Raw genomic sequence first — 24386 nt, 5'->3', positions numbered from 1 at the left:
GGAGTGCTGGAGCCTATCCCAGCTGTCTTCGGGCAGTAGGCAGGGGACACCCTGATTTGGTTGCCAGTCAATCGCAGGGCACACAAAGACAAACAAACATTTGCACTCACAATCACACCTAGGGGCAATTCAGAGTGTCCAATCAACCGACCAAGCATGTTTTTGGAATGTGGGAAGAAACCGAAGTACCTGGAGAAAAAACACACGGGCACGGGGGGAACATGCAAACTCCACACAGGGAGGCCGGGGCTGGGATCAAACCCACGATCTCTGAACTGTGAGGCAGGCGCGCTAACCAGTCGACCACCGTGCCGCCGAGATCATAACATTTTCAGGTTAAATATTATTCAGGTCTTGTGCAAGTTGGACGGGGGGTCATGGTGGTTGTTGGTCAGTGAACCCTCTTAGCATTATTGACTGTTACCAGCAGTCGGACGGTTGATCAAGTATAAAGACAGATTGGCCAAAATGCCAATGAGACAGATTGACACACTGTCATGCGTGGAAGTACTCTGTCAAAATGCCACAGTCGCTGTTGCTTTTATTTCTGCTGTGCTGTGCACCAGTATGCATATCTGGAATGAGGAGAGAATATTTTCTCAGGATAGAGGAAGTTAATTGGAATTACGCACCGAGCGGGATGAACCTCATACAGAACCACACAATCCAAGAAGATGAGTAAGGCTTGACTTTTTCCCATGATGTATTTTTAACTGGTACCGCTGCCTCAATCTGGAAACTCTGTGATTAGACGGTGGACCTAGTTGTGGATGATTGAAGTCATGACCATTGAAAGTGTAGTGGTTTACGTCGGTGATTTAATGGGCGTGAGATCAATTCCCACTTGATGTATTTGTGGTTGTCAATAGTATTTGACTACCTGACCGGGAGCGTGTGCTGGCCTACATGTATAGCAGGGGTGTCAAACTCATTTTTGTCACAGGACACATTGTAGTTTTTGGTATGACTAGTTTTGAAATCAAAAGCCAGTAAATAGTTTGCTCAACTAATTTTCAATTTATTTGAAAGGAGGGATTGGTAACAAGTGCTTGCAATATCTCATATGTAGTGTAAAAAGTGAAGCCAATTTGAAAGAAACATGTCAAGTCAACACACATGATTTGCCTTCGCGGGCCACATAAAATGATGTCGTGGGCCAGATCTGGCCCCCGGGCCTTGAGTTTGAAATGGGTGATGTATAGGATGTATTAACTGCATTTCCAGTAAATATGGCACAGTACTGAGCAGACAATTGCACCCCCCTCCACCCGCCCCTGTTCACAAATATTTTAACATGACCAATCAAAACATTCGACCAAAACACCAACAAATGTCAGTCAATAGCAGAGGTTAATTACACTCTGTGTACTTATTTACACGTATTTAATTTAGAGTTATGTTACTATATGAGTATAGTTTGTGCCAGCATGGTGAGCCAGTGGTGAGCATAACTGTCTTGTAAATCTTAGGTTTTAGGGTTCGAATGTCGGCTCTGGTCCTCCTGAGTGGAGTTTGCCAGTTCTACCTTTATTGTTGTTTGGCTTTTCTTGAAGTACTCAGGCTTGGTCCCACATTGCACAAATATGTTGGTTAGGCTAATTGAAGACCCGAGCTTACCCATAGATGAATGTGAATAATTGTGCGTCAGATAAGACTCCAGCTCACCAATGAACCAAATTAGTCGAAGCATTCTAGCAAATGATGAATGGGTCGTGAAGTCTCCACTTGATGAACTTGGAATGGACAAGGACCACTGTACAGTCATAAGTAGTCACTATTACAATGATTTGTTTTTGTTTACGTTGCTGTGAACGATTTTGACCTGCAAAAGGAGACCATGTTACCTCACGTTTTGCAGCTTGGTTGACTGAATGGATATGATTTTCTCTATGTGCTTGGATGTCTCTGCAGAGATGCTGCAGTCTTTCTTCAGAAAGGCCCACAGCGAATCGGTTCAACCTACAAGAAGGCTGTTTATAAGCAGTACAGTGATGCAACATACACAACAGAGGTGCTGAAACAAGCCTGGTTGGGCTACCTGGGACCCCTGCTGATGGCTGAAGAGGGAGACACTTTGATTGTCCACCTAAGAAACACAGCGTCCAGACCGTACAGCATCCATCCGCATGGACTGAACTACAGCAAAGGCAGTGAGGGTGAGAAATGAATGTCTTGTTGTCAAATTGAGTTGAGGCATAAAATTGTGGGATCTTGTCTTTGTGGGGTTTTTTTTAGGCGCATTGTACCCTGATAGTACCCCACCTGAGATGAAGGGAGATGACTCAGTGGCTCCTGGTGCAACAGTAACCTATGAGTGGACACTGCGACATTCCCACAGCCCAAAACCAACAGAGAGCAACTGCCTAACCAGATTCTATCACTCCCATGTGTCCACTCCAAAAGATATAAACTCAGGATTGATTGGACCCCTCATTCTCTGTAAGACAGGTACTTGATAAATGTAGAGAATTTGGGGGGGGTGAGTGTCCTTTCTTTGTAGCGAAGATACAAAAACATGAGGAAATATTATTTATATAATTGAGTTAATTTTTACCTCTCTTTTTGTAGGAAGTCTGGACATACATGGTGACAGTTCAGCAGACTACCTGTATGCTCTCATATTCTTGGTGTCAGATGAAAACTTCAGCTGGTATCTAGATGACAACATCAGGACACATATAGCAAACCCTGCCAGAGGCCTGAAAGAGGATGAAGAGTTTATCGAGAGTAACAAGATGCATGGTGAGAAAAGAGGGTCCAATATTGTATGGATTCCACGTACCGTAGCTGTTCTCAAAATGTATAAATTGGGTTGCAGGTATAAATGGGTTTCTCTACGGTAACCTACCTGGACTGAGTATGTGCCAAGGGAACAAGATCCACTGGCATATGATTGGCTTAGGAAATGAGGTAACTCACCAATGATTTTAGGATGGGGATGATTTGAAAATATGCCCTTGTGGTCCACGGTGCAAAAAAAGATTGGGCATGGAACGTTGCCCTAGAGAAGTGTGCTAAACTAGCTGATCACACATCTGACACTGCAAGTCAGAGATGGCCAATTAATTTTTCAAACGGGCCATGCAACTCAATTGTGTTGAATAAGAATTTTAATGTCTTTTTTATAAAACAGTAAATTGTTTTGTTTATAATATTTTTTATGAAAGAGTACGTAGTTTTGTTGTAATAAGCTGCCATTTTGTAGCCTGTTTATGTTGTCATAATTAGGAAATAAAAAGTGAAAACCCTGAAAAAAGTTAATTCAGTTATATTAAAAAGACATATCTACACAAACATTGCCAGGATGTGCTACAAGTCATCCATGAGGTCAGTGGGCCAACAGCAACCTCTGGTGCTCATTTGAAGACCACGCCAACATTTTAATATGCACCCCTGATTATGATTGTGATGGCTATTGTTCTGGATATTTGTCAATTTTATTTAATGAAATCCTGAGTGTGGATGGTATGATAAAAAATGACACACATGCAGGGCCACCTTTCACTGAGGTGTTTTGTCACCCTGGCCACCCCACTGAAAAATATCTGGCTACACTCTTGCCTACGGACAATTTGGAGTCTTCAGCTAACCTAGATGTTTTTGGAGTGTGGGAGGAAACGGAGTACCGGCAGAAAACCCATGCAGGCACAGTGAGAGCATGCAAACTCCACACAGGAATGTTGGGGAACGGGTTTGAACTCACAACCACTGTGAAGCACATGTTAACCAGTCAGTCATTGTGCCACCTTGCTGCAAATCATCAGACAAATTAAAATTTGAGGTACACATGAATTTAATTGGCTGTAAATTTATACAATTATTACTTTTCCCACTGTTGATTTGTACTTATAAGTAAGAAGAAAGAAGATGATGACATTCAATCCTCCCCACACTGGGGACAGATCAGGACTATATGAAGCTTACGGAACAAATACATATTTAACTGACATCTTCTTCACCTGCCAGGTTGACATGCATTCAGTTCATTTCCACGGGCAGATCCTGACAAGCGAAAATCACCACACAGACACAGTCAGCCTTTTCCCCGGCTCGAGCACCACAGCTGAGATGATGGCAGACAACCCTGGACACTGGCTGCTGACGTGCACTGTTAACGATCATCTGATGGGTAGGCTCTCTCTTTCTCCTTGTTCCTGATTGGCAGATCCTCTGCATATACTCAGTTTTGTCACAGTTACCTTGAAAAAGTAGTCACTTTAGTGCTTACTTGATTTTAAAAGTAACTAAGTTAGATTGCTAGTTACATTAATAGTTGCATTCAGCAGTTGTCGTCAACCATCCTTAACATAAAAATGACACCCGCTTTTACCACTTAATTGGAAGTGCATTTTTAACAGTGACATCGATGACTGAAGTTTGTTTTTATTAAAAATAAAATAAAGACCGTTTTTTGACTTAACATAATTATTTGTATTTTTAAAGCATGTCTTTTCTGGATTTCACATAACATAAATGGGCTACTTGTCCTTTATATAAAATGAAATAACTTTACTGAACATATTTTTTCAAAAACGAAATATAAAATAAAAGCAATCTTTTTTGATGAACTTGGAATGGACAATTTCTTTACCTGACATATTTAACTATTGATATTGTAATGGCAAATCTTAGTATTTAAATTGCACATTGTTTATAAATTAACCATTAAGTTTGTGGACATCCTGCAGTCACACAATCTGACGGGACTTTCTCTATAAGCTTTAATGCTTACTGTGATCCACTTTTTTTTTAATGTAATGTTTTTTTTGAAGCTAGACAACACTTTGTTGACAGCACAGTGTGCAGCAAACCCTAATATTTTTCTTTTTAGCGGACACAAACTCCAAAATAGCGACTTTTATTTCCATCTTGAAAACGCAAATCCCTCCCTTTAACAAGTGTTGTTTATGTGGTATGGTATGGACATGGGAGTTGTCAAGGCGCTGAAAACATGTCATGTGCATATATGATGTCACTCCCTGAGACACAAATGTGAAAGTTGAAGGCTCCCACAATGCCTCACTTCCAGCTGTAAGTACGAGTTCACTTTTCTGTTCCATAATGTATAGATGTTTGTTGAGTGCCTTCAGTGAATAATAGGACGTTGGGAATCAGGTGTGCTCCTGTATTTTGTTAATTCTTTACTTTTTTTTTTTACTGCATGCATAATACGTGTATGTTGCTTATTGCTGGGACCCAGAGGCGATTAAATTGCTTTTGGTGGTAAAAGGTGTTTACCAGCTGGAATTCTGGCAATCAGCTTTATCAAAGTAAAAAAAATATGACATAGTAACGTTATGCGAGTTTGATGAGTAACTTTAGCCTGATTAATTGGCTGGGAAAAGTAACACGTTAGATTAGCCGTTACTGGAAACCATCACAGATCAAAGAGGGTTGAAACCAGAGCTGGGCTTCGTCCCTCCGTCCCCCGGAGCTGGGCACTTGACTCTTTTTTGACGGTGCGACCCTCCCCCCTTGACCTGGGTAACCTTCCGGCCTCGACCCCCCGTCCTTATGCCTAAAAATTTCCCCCCCACCCCCCCCAAAAAAAAACAACGCGCATGATGCCGCCGCGGGAGAGATGCTAACGGAAGAGGTTTATTTAATTTACTATTCATACCTGCTATGTACGTGCTTCAAACACGCCACTAGTACTTACCCTACTGCGTGTGCTTACTTCCATTGCGAGCCCTGGGGTTGGTTTTGTCATATTGTGTAATTATTTGGGTCCAACAGACCACAAGTCTGCAAGCATTCAACAAGTTACTTATTTATTTTCCACACTTCCCGTCCTTCACACTTCCCGGCCTTCAAAATAAAAGCATACCAGCAAACTACTACACAGCAGGTTTGCTCCGGCGTATTTCCGGAAGTAGGGAAGACGCCAGAAGAAGTGTATAAACTCCACCTTCATGTGCTAGCGTCATCCTTGACTGCTGCGTGCAGCTTGACTATACTCGTGGACACAAGTTGTTTTGAAGTCAGGGTGCGTCGCTTCAAAAAGACATTGACAACAATGGATATCTTGCCTGCTACAACCATAAAAGGGACCGAAATGACTAGAAGATGCATTTAATTTTATTGCGAAAACGATCTGGAAGGTAGCAGCTAAGGCGGAACGTGGGTGAGTAGCTTCTTTACACACACATACGTGACATACACCCACGCCGCTGCCAAACTAGTTTGCTTTGCAGCGGCAACGAGCTGCGTGGTGCATCCTCTCCTCTGCGGGAAACTGTACGTCATCGCACCATGTGACATAATGGACCGATCAGAGCAGCAACAATTCCTGATGTGTGCTGTCCCCAACAGCACAATGCGTCGGTCATGTGAATCAATGCGGCAGTTGTCGCTTGCACCGATGCGGGAGTAGAAAGATGCCTAAAAAGAAGCCTTTCACCGAGTAGGCTGAGATTAAATATGGCCGCCTCGCAATCAAGTCACAGGCATGAGGGGCGATTAGTGGGCCAGACTAAAATCCACTTCCGGCCATGCGTAGTCCGCCCTTTTTTACAATTTGTCAGTCCCCACCCCTCGCACCAAAAATGGGCATCCGGCCGGACCGGAGGGTCCGACCGGTCCGGCCCCGGGACGGACTGCCCAGCTCTGCCGTCCCCGAGCTCCCTTCGTGCATATTTAATCGACCCGCGTGGTTCCAGTCGGTCGGAGCCAGCCAAACATCGTCGAGAACGGACTTCACTGGTACCACGTCACACGCGAAGGCCACACTCCTGGCATGCAGCCGAGTTAGGAAAAAATAACAAATAAAAGTGTTGTGTACCTTGCGGTACAGATGCGATTACATGTGCCCCATATTATTTTTATTTCACCAATCACCACGGTGGGCGTGTGGGTGTCAGTTATTTTTGTTTGATATTTTTACTTCGTTTGGCACCGTCTCTGCTCATACCTTAGTGTAACGTGAAAATTATGTTCTCGATGCCAATTCGCTGTCGCTGACAAGGGATGGGCCGTGACCACGTGGGTTGATTAAATATGCAGGATGGGAAAGGAAGGACAATGCCCAGCTCTGGTTGAATCAATTGTTGAAATAAATATATAAATGAATTCGGCATAAGTATTGAATCTACGTTGAAACCTAAAGTAGGAATTATACAGAAAGCCCAAGGTTGATAAAATGTTGAGTCAATGTTTGCTTTTCAACCGCAAATCACACAATATGAATATTGATTCAACCATCATCTAAACCAGAATCTACATGCACATTTTAAAAATTAAAAATCAACCTTCTTAACCAAATTCAACATTGATTTAACATCTTTTGCTATCTGTGAGGCAGCACTGTGGTCGACTGGTTAGCCCGTCCGCCTCACAGTTCAGACGTCGTAGGTTTGATTCCAGCTCCGGCCTTCGTGTGTGGAGTTTGCATGTTCTCCCCGTGCCTGTGTGGGTTTTTTCCGGGTGCTCCGGTTTCCCCCCACACTCCAAAAACATGCATGCTAGGTTAATTGGACACTCTAAATTGCCCCTAGGTGTGATTGTGAGTGTGAATGTTTGTTTGTCTCTGTATGTCCTGTGATTGGCTGCAACCAATTCGGTGTGTCACCCGCCTACTGCCCATTGACAGCTGTGATAGGCTCCAGCACTCCCGCGACCCTTGTGAGGATAAGCGGTATAGGTAATGAATGGATGGATGCTATCTGGGATGCCCATTTTGGAGTAACATGTCACGGTAACAGTGATAGGTAACAAGTTAGCATTAGCGGCATCACTGCGATATACTGTAGGCCTACTATTTCAGTCACCAATTGTATTGCTCATCTGACTATTATGGCTTTTGTTTTTATGAAGGTGGCATGCAGGCTATATTTGAGATCAGAAAGTGTTTTCCAAATGTCCACAAACCTCATCCATATGGTCAGCTCAGAGAGTTCTTCATTGCTGCGGAAGAAGAAGTCTGGGACTATGCTCCAATATTGCCAACCGACAGGTTCATCAAAACACATGCGAACACGTACACGTACACACATGGACACACACACACACGCATGCACGGTAATGCTGGAGCTTGTGTGTCTTTGCGCAGTGAGGCAGACATGTTTGTGACCAGAGGTGGGAATCGTATTGGAAGTCGCTACAAGAAGGTTCGCTATGTGGAATACACTGACAGCTCCTTTCTGACCAAGATGCTACGTAGCCCAGAGGAGCGACACCTTGGAATTCTGGGTAATATTGGCTGGTTTGTATTACCAGATGGACCACGACAAAGAATGCATACTTTATATGAGCTAAATGATTCGGTTTTTACAGCAAACAAACTCAATAGTAGACTCATAAAATTTTCACCGATCTTGACTGCCTAAAAACGCAATGAAGCAATGAACGGTTTTAATGCCACATACACACAGTATTTGGATTGGAATATCCATTATGCGACCGTAGACTTTACAAACACACTGCATGACGTACGGATTACATACTTAACGCACTCTTAAAACTGTACTGTTCACAATTTTTTTTTCATAAATTTAGCCCTGTGCTAATGCCACCTTGACAAGATTCCATTTGAAATATTCCAATTTTGTGTCTCCCTCAGGTCCTGTGCTGCGAGCTGAAGAGAAAGACACCATCAAGGTGGTCTTCAAGAATAAGGCCAGTCGGCCTTACTCGATACAGCCGCATGGCGTACAGTACAGTATTGAACAAGATGGGACGCTCTATCACAATGAATTAGAAGGTTTAAACACTGTTACTGCATGGTGGAGCTAGCATTTCATGTGAATATTAACTAACTTCTGCCCATGGTACTGTTTTTCGTCTTCTCCATTCATTTAGAGTCCTACGCTGCAAAAAAATTAAGAGAATTAAAACATGAAAAGAGTAAGTGATGTGATCGTCCATAAACTTGACAAATGCCCTTTTGTGTTTACATTTTGTGAGCTGTAACCAACACACTACATTTGTGTATGATTAGGGATAGTGACGCCTCCTCCAGCTGCTCTGGTTGCACCAGGGACAACGCACACATATGAGTGGCTTGTGCCTGTGGGTGCTGGACCGGTCCAAGGGGAGGCTGACTGTCTGACCTACCTGTACTACTCAGGCGTAGACCCTGTAAAAGACACTAACTCCGGACTGGTCGGACCAATGCTTGTCTGTCGACCTAATTCACTTAAAAAGGGGATACAGGTAAAAAAGGAATCAAAGTGTACATTTTGGTTGATTTATTATTGTTTTACAATAAGGGTATCCTGTGAAGAGTCTGTAAAGGGTTTTGCGAGAGTGAAAAGGAAAAGGTTTATACACGGTAGTGAGACAAGTTATGTTGTCTCACGGTAGTTATGTTGTCATATGGTAGTGAGACAAGTTATGTTGTCTCACTACTGGAGAAATCATCTTTTGATCCGTTTGTAATTTATGTGTATGACTATGTCTTTGGAAATGTTTGTTGCGCTGTAATTTGGTGTAGTGTTTTTTGTGATATTATATATAAACAAACAAATATGTAGGTGAATACTGCTATTAGTGCGTCCACAAACATCTGTGTACATTACTGAAGTGCAATAGTATCTTACTACTTGAGACATCAGATGGCTCTAGCACCTAGCACTTTAACATTCAAGCACTAAAGCACTTTAACATGTATGAAACCTAGCACTGTAGCACTTTACAAATCATACTCATACTCGGTCTTATTCAATGTATTTATGGCTGTCCATTATTGTATTTTTTTTCTTCTCTGAAATTGTACTGTATTTTAAACTTGTAGGATGTTATTACATCAACCTGCCACAGGGACAACAGATGCAAATTAGCCACTGGCTATAATCTGTTTTATTTACGGCAAATTATTTAATTTATATGCACTGTCCCTGTATACTTTAAAAAAAAAATAAAATAAAAATACAAATACTGTAGCGATAAACAGAAGACAGGAGACAGAAATGGAGGTGGCAGAGTTAAATATGCTGAGATTCCCTTTTGGAATGATGCTGATGGAGCATGGACTGTAAGAGTTGGAGACAAGTCAGTTTGAGAGTGTTAGGACATGTATAGAGGAGAGACAGTCCATTCAGAATATCAGTAGAATGATGCTGGAAATGGAGCAACCAAGTAGGAGGCAAAGAGCAAGACCAAAGAAGAAATTCAGGAATGTGGTGAGGGAAGACTTGCAGACAGCTGGAGTTCGAGCAGAAGATGAAGAGGACAGGGAGAAATGGAAGAGGATGTTTAACTGGTGTGCACCCAGCACTGAATATTGCTCGCTGAAAGAGAAAGAAGATTAAGGGTTTGTGAAGAACATGTTTTATAATATAGTCATCCATTGTTTATAACGTTATGGTATTCCCACCCCTAGGTATTATGGTATGGCAAATCACATTTATCGGTGCATCTGATTGTTATTACTACTCTGTCATTGCTACTCTACTTATAAAGCATTTTGATTGATTGATGATTGAATAGAGTATTTTTTTTTGTGGATGGAATGCCCTATTATCAGCTTTCTTTCTCTTCTCTCCACCTTGTAGAAGAACTATAAGAAAGAGTTTCACCTGCTGGCCACAGTGTTTGATGAAAACCTGAGCTGGTATCTAGATGATACCATTCGTGCTTTCGCCATAGCTCCAACCACAATTAACAAGGAGGATGAGGGCTTCATCGAGAGCAACAAGATGCATTGTAGGCAATCATTATTATACTGAACTTAAATTTTCTTTTTTACCATTAGCTCAATGTGAATTATTAACATACATGAACCAAATGTCTTAGCCTTCAACTGCTGAACACCACACTAAAATGTTAACTTTTTCATTATTATTTCATCAATTTTAGTCACACATGCATGTTTTTAACCTTTTTGGAATTCTGTGTTTTTCAGCCATCAATGGGTATGTGTATAGGAACCTCCAAGGCCTGACTATGTGTAAGGGGGATAAAGTCACATGGCACCTGTCAGGACTGGGCTCAGAGACGGATATCAACAGTCTTTACTTCCAGGGAAATCGCTTCATCTTTCGCCAGAACAGACTGGATGCCATTTCTGTTTTTCCACACATCTCACGCACCGTGACGATGGAGCCCGACAGTATTGGTGCGTGTCTCATCATTGTACCAAGAAAAATTGTGAGAATTAACATCTGTGTGAGCCAATCAGCCAAAGGTTTTTAAGTTAGTCCATGTGTGGCACAGTAAATGTTGTGGCGGTTCATCAATAGAGGGCACTAGGGGATGCCCATATATATATATATTAGTGCTGTCAATCGCTTAAAATATGTAATTGTAGTTAATCGCAATTTTCATAGTTAACTCATAATTAATCGCACATTTTATTTATTGTAAAAAAAAATCCTTTGATATTTCTGTCCCATTATTTTCTTGAATTTTGATAACCTTAACACGAATAAGAGGATTTATTTTCTTATACAAATACTTTATTAAAGGGAAGTCAACCCAAACATATTTTTTTTCAAGAATATGGTCTATGCAAGCCCACTTGTTGAAACAAGGCATTCTGATAATTATTGCGTTTGTGGAATATCCAGCTGTTTTTAGCCATCACTGGGGACGGCCATTTTGTCACGTCTTTCAACTGAAAATGATATCACAGTTGCTCAGGGCTCAGGTAACAACCAATCCCAGCTCATCTGTTTTCTGAAACTGAGCTATGATTGGTCGTTATCTGAGCCCTCAGGGGATCTGTGATGTCATTTTCAGTCGACAGAAGTGATAAAATGGCCAACCCCAGAGATGGCTAGAGTTTGCTGCTTGACTCATATTCCACAAACACAATATTAATCAGAATGCCTTGTTTCAACTAGGGGGCCAGCATAGAACATATTCTTGAAAAAAAAAAATGTTTGGGTTGACCTCCCCTTCAATTGAATAAACACGCATTGGATTGAACTCACACAAACAGCCCCTCAGCCCTTTCAAAAACAAACACACCTACACACGCACGCATACACATAATCATTTACATTGGTTGTTCCGACAGATATATTTATTTCTTCTTGAGGGCAACTTGTTGGTCAAGCGGCGCTTGGATTTAGAACTACGAGAGCAGTCATTTTTGCGGATGTCACTTTTATTGTGCTCTGGCAATGACTTCATCGACTAAAAAGATTAGATCGCTGCTCGAGTGTCTAATAAAGGTATTTTGTTTATTAAAATTCTGTTGTGGGTATATTTTAATGTAAATTGTGTGAGTTAAATCAATGAGAAACAGTTAGTGGACTGCTGAGATTGTCCCGTGTGGCTCGTGGTCGCGCACAGCTGATTTGGAGCAAACGGCATATTATTTTGTATTTATTATTTTTCTAAATTGCGGCAATATTGTTTTTTGAGTATATAATTATCTATATTGTGCTTAAGTATTTATTCCTTTTTGAGTTTGGTACGGCGCACTTGAGAGAGGTGAATTCGAGCGAGGCTGTTCATTTCTGAATAAAGGCGCAACAAAACACTGTCCTGCCGTGTCGGTTGTCTTTAGCAAGGAAGACGCCAGAAGAAATACATAAAGTCAAAGCTATATTGTAACCCGCCATACCACGGCCTTCGAAGATAAGGAAGAACCTTTAAGGGTTACACTACCATCAATTAATGAATTGATGTAATTAATAATCAAATTATACAATATATTGTTAAACTAAGTAATTAACCAGATTAATTAATATAATAATTAATCTGATTTAAATTAGTCTAATTAATTATTTGATTAAACAATTATTTTATTAATTAATTGTAAATTAATCTAATTCATTAATCAAATTAATTACCTTAATTAATTACATTAATGTCATTCTTCAATTTGTAAATGAAAATTTTTAATCTCACTTGAAAATTGGTGAGAAAAGCCCCAAAGTAAGATATACAGTATAATGTAATAGGTATGTTTGTATGTTTATCAGTGGATAGCTTGTGTTAAATTAACCCATTTGCCACGTTAAGCAAACTGTTCAGCGCATTTATCAGCCAAGTGCCTGGCTTCTGTTTTCACGAAGATCAGTGTAAAACGAGTTGAAGTTTCACTTTACCATCAATGAAGTGTCCAGTCACCCCCAAATAACCATCGTTGCCAGTTAAAGTTCAGTAAACGTCAAGTTTGCTTTTCGTTTCACTGTCATACATCTTGCTGTTTTGTTGTTAATGTTGTGGGGGTGTCCTGGTAGACACACCTTTGCAAAATCACATGTACATTGAGGACAATGCCTCTGAATTGGTAGACCGGGGTGGTGGTTCCCCCTTCTAAGAACGGGGACCGGAGGGTGTGTTCCAACTACAGGGGGAACACTCCTAAGCCTCCCTGGTAAGGTCTATTCAGGGGTGCCCGACAGGAGGGTCGGTCCTCAACCTCAGCCCATCTACGCCCTCAGCAGGGTACTCGAGGGCGCATGGGAGTTGGCACAACTAGTCTATCTGTGCTTTGTGGACTTGGAGAAGGTATTCGAGCATGTACCTCGGGAGATCCTGTGGAGGATGCTTTGGGAGTATGAGGTATCAAGACGCCCACAGTACGGGATGTTCATGTTGGAATGAAAATCAGCACCTCCAAATGTGAGACCATGGTCCTGAGTTGAATGGTGGAATGCCCTGTCCAGGTTGGGGATGAGATCCACGGACACGTCCCACTGGGAGGGAGTCCCGGGTACAACTCTGGCTGGAGAGACTATGTCTCCCAGCTGACTTACGAATGCCTTTTGATTCTACTGGAAGAGTTGGAAATGGCTGGGGAGAACGAAGTCTAGGCTTCCCCGCTAAAGCTGCTGCTCATGTGACCCGGCACTGGATAAAGCGGAAGATGATGGAATGATGGCTGGATATCTTGCTCAATACTGTACATGTACTCAACTAAACTAAAAAAAAGACGAATTAGATATTGCATTTATTCATCTCTGTGTGCATTTTCCAGGTCAATTTGAAGTGGCATCACCCACGGTCAACCAGTACCGTGGAGGAATGAGAGCCAACTACACTGTACAGAAATGCAGCTTTTTGCAGCGTCAGGGTGAGACAATGTTCCACTTTAAAACCTACTACGTTGCCGCCATGGAGATGGACTGGGACTACTCACCAAATCGTACTTGGGAGGCTGAAATGTTTCGAGGTCAGCAAAGGTAACAACAACTTTACTTGTAGTCAAGCGTAAACATTTTTGTCTTGAGAACTGAACCACTGAGAACTAGAGTGAACTAATAAAATATTTTGTCTTTTTCCAGTTCCATTAAGTTTTATAGCTGCAATAAAATCTGTAGAATTTACTGTATATCTCTCCTCCCTAAACCTTGGCATAGTAGAATGCTTTGTGTGTCCCAATGAGGCCTAAGTGTCTGGGGTTTTATGCACCTGGCAAGGTTACTAATGGTAAATAGGTCATAGGTGACATACAAACCACAGATCAAATGACCTCCTATGAGCAAATTCGGACACCATTTTCCCTCTCCTGTATGCAGTTAGCTGGGCCTCCATCTGGAGCTAGGCCTGGAGGTCGGGCTCGTTGACGAGTGACTGATGGCCGAGCCTGTACCCATGGGGCCCTAGCCAGGTACAGCTCGAAGAGGCAATGTCGGTCCCCCTTCCCATAGGCTCATCACCTGTGGGAGGGGCCAAAGGAGTCTAGAGGAACTCCAGCTGGGTGGCGGTCAAAGGCCTTGACGCAGTGTTCCAGACTAACTTTGTTTTACTTAGAGTACAGTGGCCCTGAATCTGACATTTTTTGGGGTGCAAGTAGAACATTTAAGAATACTGGGAACGTCTGACAGAGATCCCTGTCAGAAGGAGTTTCAACTCTCACTTCCGGCTTTACTTGGACCACGTCCCGAGAGAATTGAGACAGATGACTGAATCTGTGACTATAAGGTAGTCAGTGACTGTCATAGTGGCAATGCCTAAACCCATGTGGACACCAGCGGTGAGTGATGCCGTCAAGCTGAAGGAGCCCTATTTGGTCTTTTTGGCCTGTGGGACCCCGGAGGCAGCTGCTGGGTCAAGATGAATGCTACACCTCTGCATCATGGCGTGTACATCAGGAACAGTACCCCTGGATTGGCAGACCGGGGGTAGCGGTTGCCATGTCGTGTATATGCTGTCGGCATTCAAGCCCTTTGAGACTTTCCTGTGATTAAGGGCTATATAAATAAATTTGACTTGACTTTTTGAGAAGGGGGACAACAGGGGTTGTTCCAACTACAGGGATCACACTTCTCCAACTCCCTGGTAAGGTCTATTCGGGGGCGTTAGATTGTACAGTACAGTGGTACCTCTACTTACGAACGTCTCTTCATACGAAATTTTCAAGTTACGAAACTCCTCAACAGGAAAATATTGCCTCTTGTTACGAAAGAAATTTCAAGATAAGAAAGGTAAAAATACAGTATGGGCTGCCACTCACAGCTCTGGAGTTTCCTGAAGGCAACATACTCATAGCTGCTCTGCCATTGGCTAGCCTAGCATCTTCCTGGCATCCCATTGGCTAAGAGGGACCTTGATCGTATGTGCCTGTGTGTGCAGATAGACAGGTAGATAGATAGATAGGTAGATAGATATGTCTATGCAGTGTCCTCGTCATTCGCCCCTCAGGCCATGAGGTGTTCTGATAGTTTTACGTGAATTAGAAACAAGGAAAAGAAACAAAGGAGAAAATCGTTTTTTGTCCATACAAACAAAGCAAGAGATAATAGAAAAGTATGAAAAGGGGATGCGTTTGGTCGATCTCGCCAAAGAATATGACAGTAATGTATCGACAGTCGCCACATTATTAAATCAGTTCTTTACAAAATGCCAGGCAAAAACCACCTCTGAGAGAGAACATAAACTAAAGAGGGCAAAAAGCGATGAGGACAGCAATTAAAAAGGTAAACGACCATCATTTTTATTTTTTGTACTCTATTCTTTGTTTTTTTTACATTAAGCACAACTCTCTTTTATTGTGCAATAATCTAATTGTAACATGTATTTGTTACATGTTTTTATGCATTTTTATGCTTTATAAAACATTTCTGAATATTGGGGGGCTTGGAACGGATTTTACTGACAAAATTTTCTACTAAAGAAATTTCTTCCAAAACCAATTAATTTCGTAAGTAGAGGTACCACTCTACATCAGAAAGTCGAATCTCAGATTCAGGAGGAGCAGTGAGGTTTTTGTTCTGTCCATGGAACAGTGGACCAGCAATACACCCTCGGGAAGTTTCTGGAGGGTGCATGGGAGATTGCCCAACCAGTCTACATATGCTTTGTGGACATGGAGAAGGAATTTTACCGTGTCGGGGAGTCCTGTGGAGGGGGACGAGAGGCCCTAATATTGGCTCACGTCAACGTCGACAGTGTGTTCATGTTCCACCGAGAGTCTGAATATAGAGATCTCAATACCACAATGAAGGAGTTGCGCTCCCTGAGCTTCCTAGTCCTACCAATAATCAGGAAGACGTAGTGTTGAGTAAAAAATGTAATCTATGTCAGACAAAGATTCGTCTGCCATGCCGCGTTGGAGGTCTGTCTTCAGAAAAAGGAAATACTGACTTGAAGGTACTGGTCTGACATTCTTGTTTAACTTACTGTAAATGCATCAGTAGTTGAAACCGGCGATAACCGCCTGGATATATACACAAGTCCTCTCTGTTTCACCGGGGATCTTTGCCGCCTTATGAGCGACAGTTGAGGGGGGAGAAAGGGAGGGGGACGTATTGAGGTCTTTTTCTAAGGGGGGCGTGTCCCCCCATCCCCTAGTACCATTTGCGCTTATGCATCAAATCTATTTATTTATTTTAACTTATCTTGCTTTTAATCATTTCAATCTAATTTTCTACATGATTTAGATTTTTGTAATTCTTAAAATGACACTTGGATGATCTTAACATTGGCACTTATATAATAGGTTTGCATATAAAAATGACATCAATACTAAAATGCCCCCCTCAAAAGACTCTGTAGTGATTTAAGGGCTTTTTTTATGATTAAATTTACGACAAATTAGCCCGTCCCCTTTAGGAGCTCGGCTTATTATTTTTCGACCTCATCGATCCCCGGGGGTGTCTTGAACGTGCGCATCCGATTCCACAGCCGAGTGTGGCCGCATTGGAACGCACCATTTCGGCTGTTACGTTCCATTGGACGGCGTGTTGTCGGTCGAAAAACTGTGGCCAATCCTCATCCAAATAAATGTACACGTCTACTCATTCCCACTTCAGTCTCTGTAAATATCCTGACTGGTGTTAAATGCCTCGCTCGTCGAATATAGGTCACACAGGGACGGCGGCATAATGTACCCATTAATGTATAACATTAACGGCAAACATTCAGGGTCAAACCTATGTAAATATACGCAGTAACTATGTGTATATACACATGTACACTCAGACACACCAACATACATCTACATAAAAAGTATGAGGAACACTCATTTTAGCCTGTACATGGTACAGAGGAAAAATACTCTAAGTAAGTGACAGTGCTGCAGTGAAATGTAAGGAACAGCATTGGATAAAAATACATCGTAGTCGTCAGAGAACTTCTGCAGGTGACAGGTAGGGGTGCTGTAGTTGAAGTCCGAGGTGTAGAGGGTGAGCAGGATGGGAGCCAAAACAGTTCCCTACGGGGCCCCCGTGCTACAGAGGAGCACGTCAGACACACAGTCCTGTGTCCTCACATACTGTGGCCGGTTTGTGAGGTAGTCCTGGATCCATGTGGTGAGGTGGTGGGCCACTCCCGCCCGCTCCAGCTTGTCTCCCAATAGGTTGGGCTGGATGGTGTTGAAAGCACTGGAGAAATCAAAGAACATGATCCTCACAGTGCTCCCCGCCTTCTCCAGGTGGAAGAGTGAAGTGTGGAGGAGGTAGATGATGGCATCATCCACACTGATGCCAGGCTGATATGTGAACTGGAGTGGATCTATTGAGGAGCTCACAAGAGGGCGCAGGTGGATGAGGACCAGTCTCTCCAGGGTCTTCATCAGGTGAGACATCAGCGCCACTGGTCTGAAGCTGTTGTGCTCCTTCGGGTGGGGAGTCTTTAGCACTGAGACCAGGCAGGATGTTTTCCACAGCTGGGGGACTCTGCCCAGCTTCAGGCTCAGGTTGAACATGTGCTGGACAATTCCACACAGCTGGTCTGTGCAGGATTTGAGGAGCTGGGGGCTGATACCATCTGGACCCGCTGCCTTCCTCGCCTTCATCTTCTTCAGCTGGTTCTTCACCTGAGATGTTGTGAAGGCCAACGCTGGGCAGGAGGGATTGGTGGCTGTCTGGTGTAGCTGGGAGCTGAAGACTGTGGAGAAGAGGGGAGGGGGTGACACACCCAGCAGGAGGAGTAGGTGGAGGCTGCAGCAGGAGAGACTGAGTGGGGGCAGGCATCTGATCAAACCTATTGAAAAAGGGGTTCAGCTCATTTGCCCACTGCAGGCCCCCCCCCCAGGTCTTGGGTTGTCCGTGGCCTGAGATGGTCTTCAGGCCCCTCCAGACTCCCCTGGCATTATTCTGCAGCAGCTGCTCCTCCATCCTCTTCCTGTAGGACTTTTTCCCCTCTCTGATCCTCCTCCTCAGCTAGCGCTGCACAATCTTCCGCTCCTCTTTGTTGCCTGACGCAAAAGCCCTCTTCTTCTCCTTCAGGAGAGCTTTTATGTTTGGTGTGATCCAGGGTTTGTTGTTGGAGAAACACCTTATTGTCCTAGTGGGTATGGTGTTCTCCATGCAGAAATTTATATAGTCTGTGACAGTGTCCGTTAGACTACTAATGTCTTCCCTGTGAGCATCGCTGAATACTTCCCACACAGTTCTGCTGAAGCAGTCCTTTAAGGCCTCCTCGGCCTCTCCAGACCATCTCTGAACCGTGCGGTTCACAGCTGGCTGCCTGCGGACCAGAGGTTTTTACACAGGCTGGAGAGCCACCAGGTTGTTATCAGCTTTGCCCAGCGGTTTTATTGTCTCTGGTGTGGCAGGTGACATACTGTGTGAATGAAGGCAGAGAGGAGGAAGGGGAGGCATGATTGAAGTCACCAGAGATGAGTATCAGGGCATTTTGGTGCTGTGTTTGTAGCCTGCTCATTGCTGCAGTCAAGACATCACAGGCTGTGTCACCGTTGGCAGCGGGGGGGACGTAGACGGTCACCGCGATCACATGACTAAACTCTTGCGGGAAGTAGAATGGCCTCATGCCAACAGCTAGTAGCTCAATATCCCTGCTGCAAAGCTGCTCCTTAATCGGGGTGTGCCCAGGATTACACCATCTATCGTTCACAAACACAGCCAGCCCTCCTCCTTTCCTCTTACCACTCTCCAGCGTCCTGTCTGCGCGTATGATTTGGAAGCCGTCCAATTCCACGACCGCGTTCGGCGTTAGCGCTGTTAGCCACGACTCCGTGAATAGCATCAGGCTAGCCTCCTAGAAGTCCCTCTCATGCCGGGTAAGCGCCGCTAGCTCGTCCATCTTGTTGAGGAGGGATCTAACATTCCCCATGATAACAGACAGGAGGTAGGGATGGTATCGTCTCCTCCTTTTCCGGTGTTTAACCCCCGCACGAGATCCTCGTCTCTTCCTCCTCAGCTCACGGGGGATATCGGGTCTCGCCCCGGGAGCCGGCGCGGGATTAGCACATAGTGCAAACAGCTGATTCCGGCTGTAAATAATGGGGGCGCGGCTGAGGTAGAGTAATAGTAAGGTACAAAAACACACGAAAAGGCTCACCGGTGAGCAGGAGCTGCTGTAGCGGGCTGCCACTTGCGTGGCGCCGGATACCATCCACCAACCATGGACCTTATAAGCAATGAAAGTACAATGATTTCCAATGGATTAGATTGGATGGTTTGTACTAGGTTCCTCCAGTGACTCCGACCGAACAAGGATAGAATGGTAGGGGGCGCGGCCATTCTCCTCATTAACAAGGGGCGTTATTCATGAAGTCACTCATTTCCTAATTTCTCCCAAATTGATTGATAAAATAGTAAATAACTATTTTCATTTTCCTGATCAAAAAATATATAAAATGAACTTGTTAGTGAAAACATGGCTATCCCGGCCCAACCATCCCTTTTAATGTTTTTTTTCCTCTTTCTGTAATAATGCTTTTGATGTTTTTATGTAAAGCACTTTGAATTGTCTTGTGCATGAAATGTGCTATACAAATAAACTTGCCTTGCCTTGCCTATTTAATGAAAAATGATAACATTCACTTTACTAAAATGCAGATCCAAGCTAATGCAGTAATGACTTTCTGGGTCTTCTATCAATCCATTTCTTTTCTGGACGTTTTTGCTGAGTGAAACAATGGACTGCCCTCTATATTTCAAAATCGGAAGTATACCTCTCACGTATCACCATGACAATTTATTGAAAAAGTAACAAACAACTGAAGGGCAAAACATCCACGTAAATACTGTTTGTTGATCATTTGAATAGAATATATATTCAGTACAAATGTTATTTATTAATAAAATGTGCAAAACGTAAGGAGTATATAAGGAGTATATAGTAAGGCTCAAAATAAAACCCGCATCTACTCCTGCAGTCCAGCATCTGTCTTTCTTGACCAAGAAGGTGGCTTCATTGGCTCACGATACAAGAAGGTCGTTTATCGACAGTTCAGCGATGACAAGTTCTCCAAGCAGGTGGAAAGAGGTGCCGACATGGAACATCTTGGTATTATGGGTAGGCTATTATCCTGTAACGTAATGTTTCTAGATTCACATTGCATTAAACTGTGAAAAGTAGGAATTGCACAGAATATCACTCATCATCAACTTGTACAACTTGTTTGTCTCCAAAATGTTCACTCTGGTAACCAAATCTACTTGTCTCTTAGGTCCAATGATCCATGCTGACGTTGGTGACAAAGTAAAGGTGGTTTTCAAGAACATGGCATCCAGATCGTATTCTATCCATGCCCATGGAGTCAAGACAGAAAACACAAATGTTTACCATACTAGTCCCGGTAAGCAAACCCCTCATGATGACTGCACAACAAAATACATACACACATTGATTTGGCTGCCTTTGCCTTTGTTGAGTTGAAATGGAATAGGAAATAGAATTTGATTTGGCATACTGTATTAACAATTTCATCGTCACATTTTTTAAATTTTTTTTTTAGTAAATGAACAGTGGTGGGCAATTTCCAAAATTTTGCCTGTCTGTCATTCTTCATCCGTCAGCGGCCAGGTCATCTGTCATTGTTAGTCTGGCATTTTTTCAAGCTGAACCAAATTGTAATCATCAGTCCCTCATCTTATTTTAATTGTGCATCACTTCCATCAGTAAATTTCACCGGTTCGCCAGTCCATCTATTTTCACTCCTGTAGCCCCCCCCAAAAAAAACACATCATAATTAAACAGATTAAAAATCCAATATGATTAAAATGGTACATGGAGTGCACCATATATCCATGTATCTACATGTATATCATACGGTTCCTCCCCACAGAGCTTTACACTCAAGCACACCTACACGCACGCACACACGCACAGAACTCACATATGTTTCACATCTGTCTGTACTTGAGCCGGTTAGTCACGATTACACTGACGGAAGAAAACCCACCTCCATCAGTCCGTCGTTTCCTTTTTAATTTTCCCATCATTTTAAATTTCCCATCATTCATCAGCAGAACGGGTGTCCATCAGTGACTGAAGGAATGCCCACCTCTGTAAATGAACATGCAGATGACACCCAGCTCTACCTCTCTGCCAAACCCACTGCCACTCTTCCTCTCTTTCTGACTGCTTCTCTGAATTTAAACATTGGTTCTGATCCAACTTTCTACAACTCAACAGTGATAAAACTGAAATCCTACCAAGTCCACTCTGGCCAAAACACACAGTTTTTCCATTACACTTGACAATTCCTCTGTTTCCCTCTACTCTCAGGTTACAAGTCTGGGTGTCATCCTCGACAGTACACTTCAGTCGCTCTGCCCCAGTCTTTTGGAACTCACGACCACCCTCTTTAAAACTTGACTCAAAACACACCTATTCCAGACTGTTCTTCACTTTAATGTTATTTATCATTTGCCATTATTTTTATTGTGCTGCTTCTTTTAATTAAGATGTACGGTAACCTTGAGTGCCCTAAGAGGCGCCTATAAATAAAAGGAATTATTATTATTATTATTATTAAATCTTCACTTGTAAATTCTAGTTAATTTTAATGCCACCTTGATGACATAAGGTGTCAAATGCTGTGCGTGTTTTACAGGTGAGACTCACACCTATGAGTGGTATATTACAAAGAATACAGGACCGACCACTGAGCAAGAGGAGTGCTCTGTGTCAGCATACTACTCCACAGTGGACGTTGCCAAGGTGTGCTAATGACAGCACACGCACACATTCACGCACACATTGACGTTTTACCTCCCTGTCTGCCAGGACCTGTACAGTGGTCTAATTGGTCCCTTGGTCATCTGTCGACGTAGTTGGGCCAGGTAAGGATTTCTGCATATTGATTTTTTGGCATTGGTGGTAACACTTCGATAATAACTTATCTTACATGATGCGTTTGTGTGATGTCAAAATTTAAAATTACTGGACCTGTGATTTGTAATGTTTCTTGGGGAATATCATTAAAAGGGAAGTCAACCCAAAAAGATTTTTTTCCAGAATATGTCATATGCAGGCCCACTAGTTGAAATGTTGCATTCTGATTAATATTGCGTTTGTGGAACATAAATTAAGCAGCAAAATGCACTCACTTTTAGCCATCTCAGGTGGCGGCTATTTTGTCACTTCTGTTGACTGAAGATGACATAGAAGTTGCTCAGGGCTCAGATAACAACCAATCACAGCTCAACTGTTTTCTGAAGCTGAGCCATGATTGGTCGTTTTCTGAGCCCTAAGCAACTTCGATGTCGTCTTCAGTTGACAGAAATGACAAAATGGCCGGCCCCTGAGCTAGCAAAAAAACTGGTGGATTTCCCATATTCCACAAATGCAATATTAATCAGAATGCCATGTTTGGACTAGTGGGCCTACATAGAACATATTGTGGGAAAAAATATGTTTGGGTTGACTTCCCCTTTAAATAACACTTCATGCTAACATGTACGTCGCACTGTCGCTTCAAGGAGTTTGGGCCTGAAGAAGGAAATAGAAGAGTTTGCATTGCTGATGCTGGTATTTGATGAGAATGAGAGTTGGTGAGTATACTTACAAAACAATCTAATAAATTAGTTGAATTAGCACATCAAATAACAGTCTCCTAAAAAAGTGGTTCAACACCACTGTGCTGTGAGAGATCATCAAATTACACTTAACTCTTGTGAAAAATATTATGTATTTACTACTAATTATGTATCTTTGTTCATCTATCTATGCCAGCAACACATAGTGACAGCCAGAATGAATATGCTCTATGACTAAATGGCAGAAATAAATGTGTTATATGTTATAATATGTTTCATGTTTTTTTTCCACTTTCAATACTTATTTATCTCAAAACATTGGCTTAATGGGTAGTGTTTATATACCAGGTATTTGGATGAAAACATCAGGACCCACATCAGGAACCCACGACCAAATTTGAAGGATGACCAAGACTTCATAGAGAGCAACAAGATGCATGGTCAGCAAAGCACATCAAGCACATAATTAGCTTTAAAAGCAATTCTGTGTTACGTACGTCCTCTAAATACAGTAGCACCTGCAATTTAAGGGATTTAATTTCCAAACTGTTCGTTTTGTATTCTGTGCATAAATGTAGCCATTAATGGTTTTGTATACGCCAACCTGAACGGCTTGAACATGGAGGTGGGAGATAAGGTCTACTGGTACCTGATGGGTATGGGCAATGAGGTGGACATACATGGTGTACACTGGCATGGGCACAGTGTGGAATATAAGGTACTTGCAAAACACACATTGCATTGCCATATGGTGGAATTACTAGATTGAAAACTAAAATCTCCAATATTCTTTTTTTTCGCCAGCTGGGTGGAGGCCCGCACACTACTGATGTGTTTCAGCTTTTTCCAGCCACCTTCCAGGTAGAGCTGTCATTCATATTGTTGGCTGAAGCAACATTCTCCTAAAGCTTGAATACTGTACTCTAAATATGTGTTGTTGCAGTAAGTCTAGTTTACTTTAAGATCAAATCCGTTCTAACCTACACATTTAGATGTTTTTTTTCCCTTCTTCTTCTTTCCTTTATCCTGTATAGACGGTAAAAATGCGTCCTCAGTATCCTGGAACTTGGATGCTTCACTGTCATGTAACTGACCATATTAAAGCTGGCACAATAGCTATGTATACTGTGAGAGAAAAAGGTGAGTACACAGTGACAGTAAGGGTATTGCATATGTGCTAGCATGTAACTGTATTTTTGTTTGCAGTGAACAAGAGGGGATTCACTGGTTAAAACGTTGGAGAAACCAGAGCACAACACATCTTCAAATACATGTTCATTAAAAATATAATAATAATACAAACAGTCTATATGTTTCAAT

General features: G+C 42.5%; 1 protein-coding gene across 3 annotated transcripts; it reads left to right on the top strand.

Annotated features, from left to right (window-relative positions):
• The first annotated feature begins 468 nt into the window (after positions 1–468).
• On the top strand, positions 469–24368 carry cp (ceruloplasmin). 3 transcript variants are annotated; one of them, XM_086046781.1, is made up of 24 exons: positions 469–678; positions 1912–2156; positions 2236–2448; positions 2569–2742; positions 2819–2910; positions 3967–4129; positions 7813–7951; positions 8048–8187; positions 8558–8698; positions 8797–8841; positions 8936–9150; positions 10491–10641; positions 10841–11053; positions 13871–14075; positions 20459–20598; positions 20753–20881; positions 22142–22248; positions 22315–22370; positions 23010–23081; positions 23415–23506; positions 23645–23784; positions 23871–23927; positions 24101–24206; positions 24273–24368. In XM_086046781.1, exons 1-24 carry the CDS (start codon positions 521–523, stop codon positions 24296–24298), a joined length of 3219 nt encoding a protein of 1072 aa, XP_085902907.1. In that variant the 5' UTR covers positions 469–520; the 3' UTR covers positions 24299–24368. The 3 variants fall into 3 exon arrangements, with proteins under 3 accessions (XP_085902907.1, XP_085902906.1, XP_085902908.1); XM_086046780.1 differs by having other exon boundaries at positions 7813–8187; XM_086046782.1 differs by lacking the exons at positions 22142–22248; positions 22315–22370; positions 23010–23081; ... (3 more) ...; positions 24101–24206; positions 24273–24368 and adding an exon at positions 21814–22082.
• Positions 24369–24386: the final 18 nt, after the last annotated feature.

The sequence above is a fragment of the Filicampus tigris genome, chromosome 12 (assembly GCF_054856515.1).
Source record: "Filicampus tigris isolate MCC_2025a chromosome 12, RoL_Ftig_1.0, whole genome shotgun sequence".
NCBI lineage: Eukaryota > Metazoa > Chordata > Actinopteri > Syngnathiformes > Syngnathidae > Filicampus > Filicampus tigris.
Note: the sequence above shows the minus strand (reverse complement) of the source record. Positions and strands in the feature narration are given on the sequence as shown.

Excerpts from the sequence above, each read along its gene's own strand:
- cp (XM_086046780.1), top strand. The coding sequence starts at position 521 with ATGCCACAGTCGCTGTTGCTTTTATTTCTGCTGTGCTGTGCACCAGTA. Across the intron at positions 679-1,911 it reads CACACAATCCAAGAAGATGA|AGATGCTGCAGTCTTTCTTC; the intron begins GTAAGGCTTGAC and ends ATGTCTCTGCAG. Across the intron at positions 23,928-24,100 it reads TTTTTCCAGCCACCTTCCAG|ACGGTAAAAATGCGTCCTCA; the intron begins GTAGAGCTGTCA and ends TATCCTGTATAG.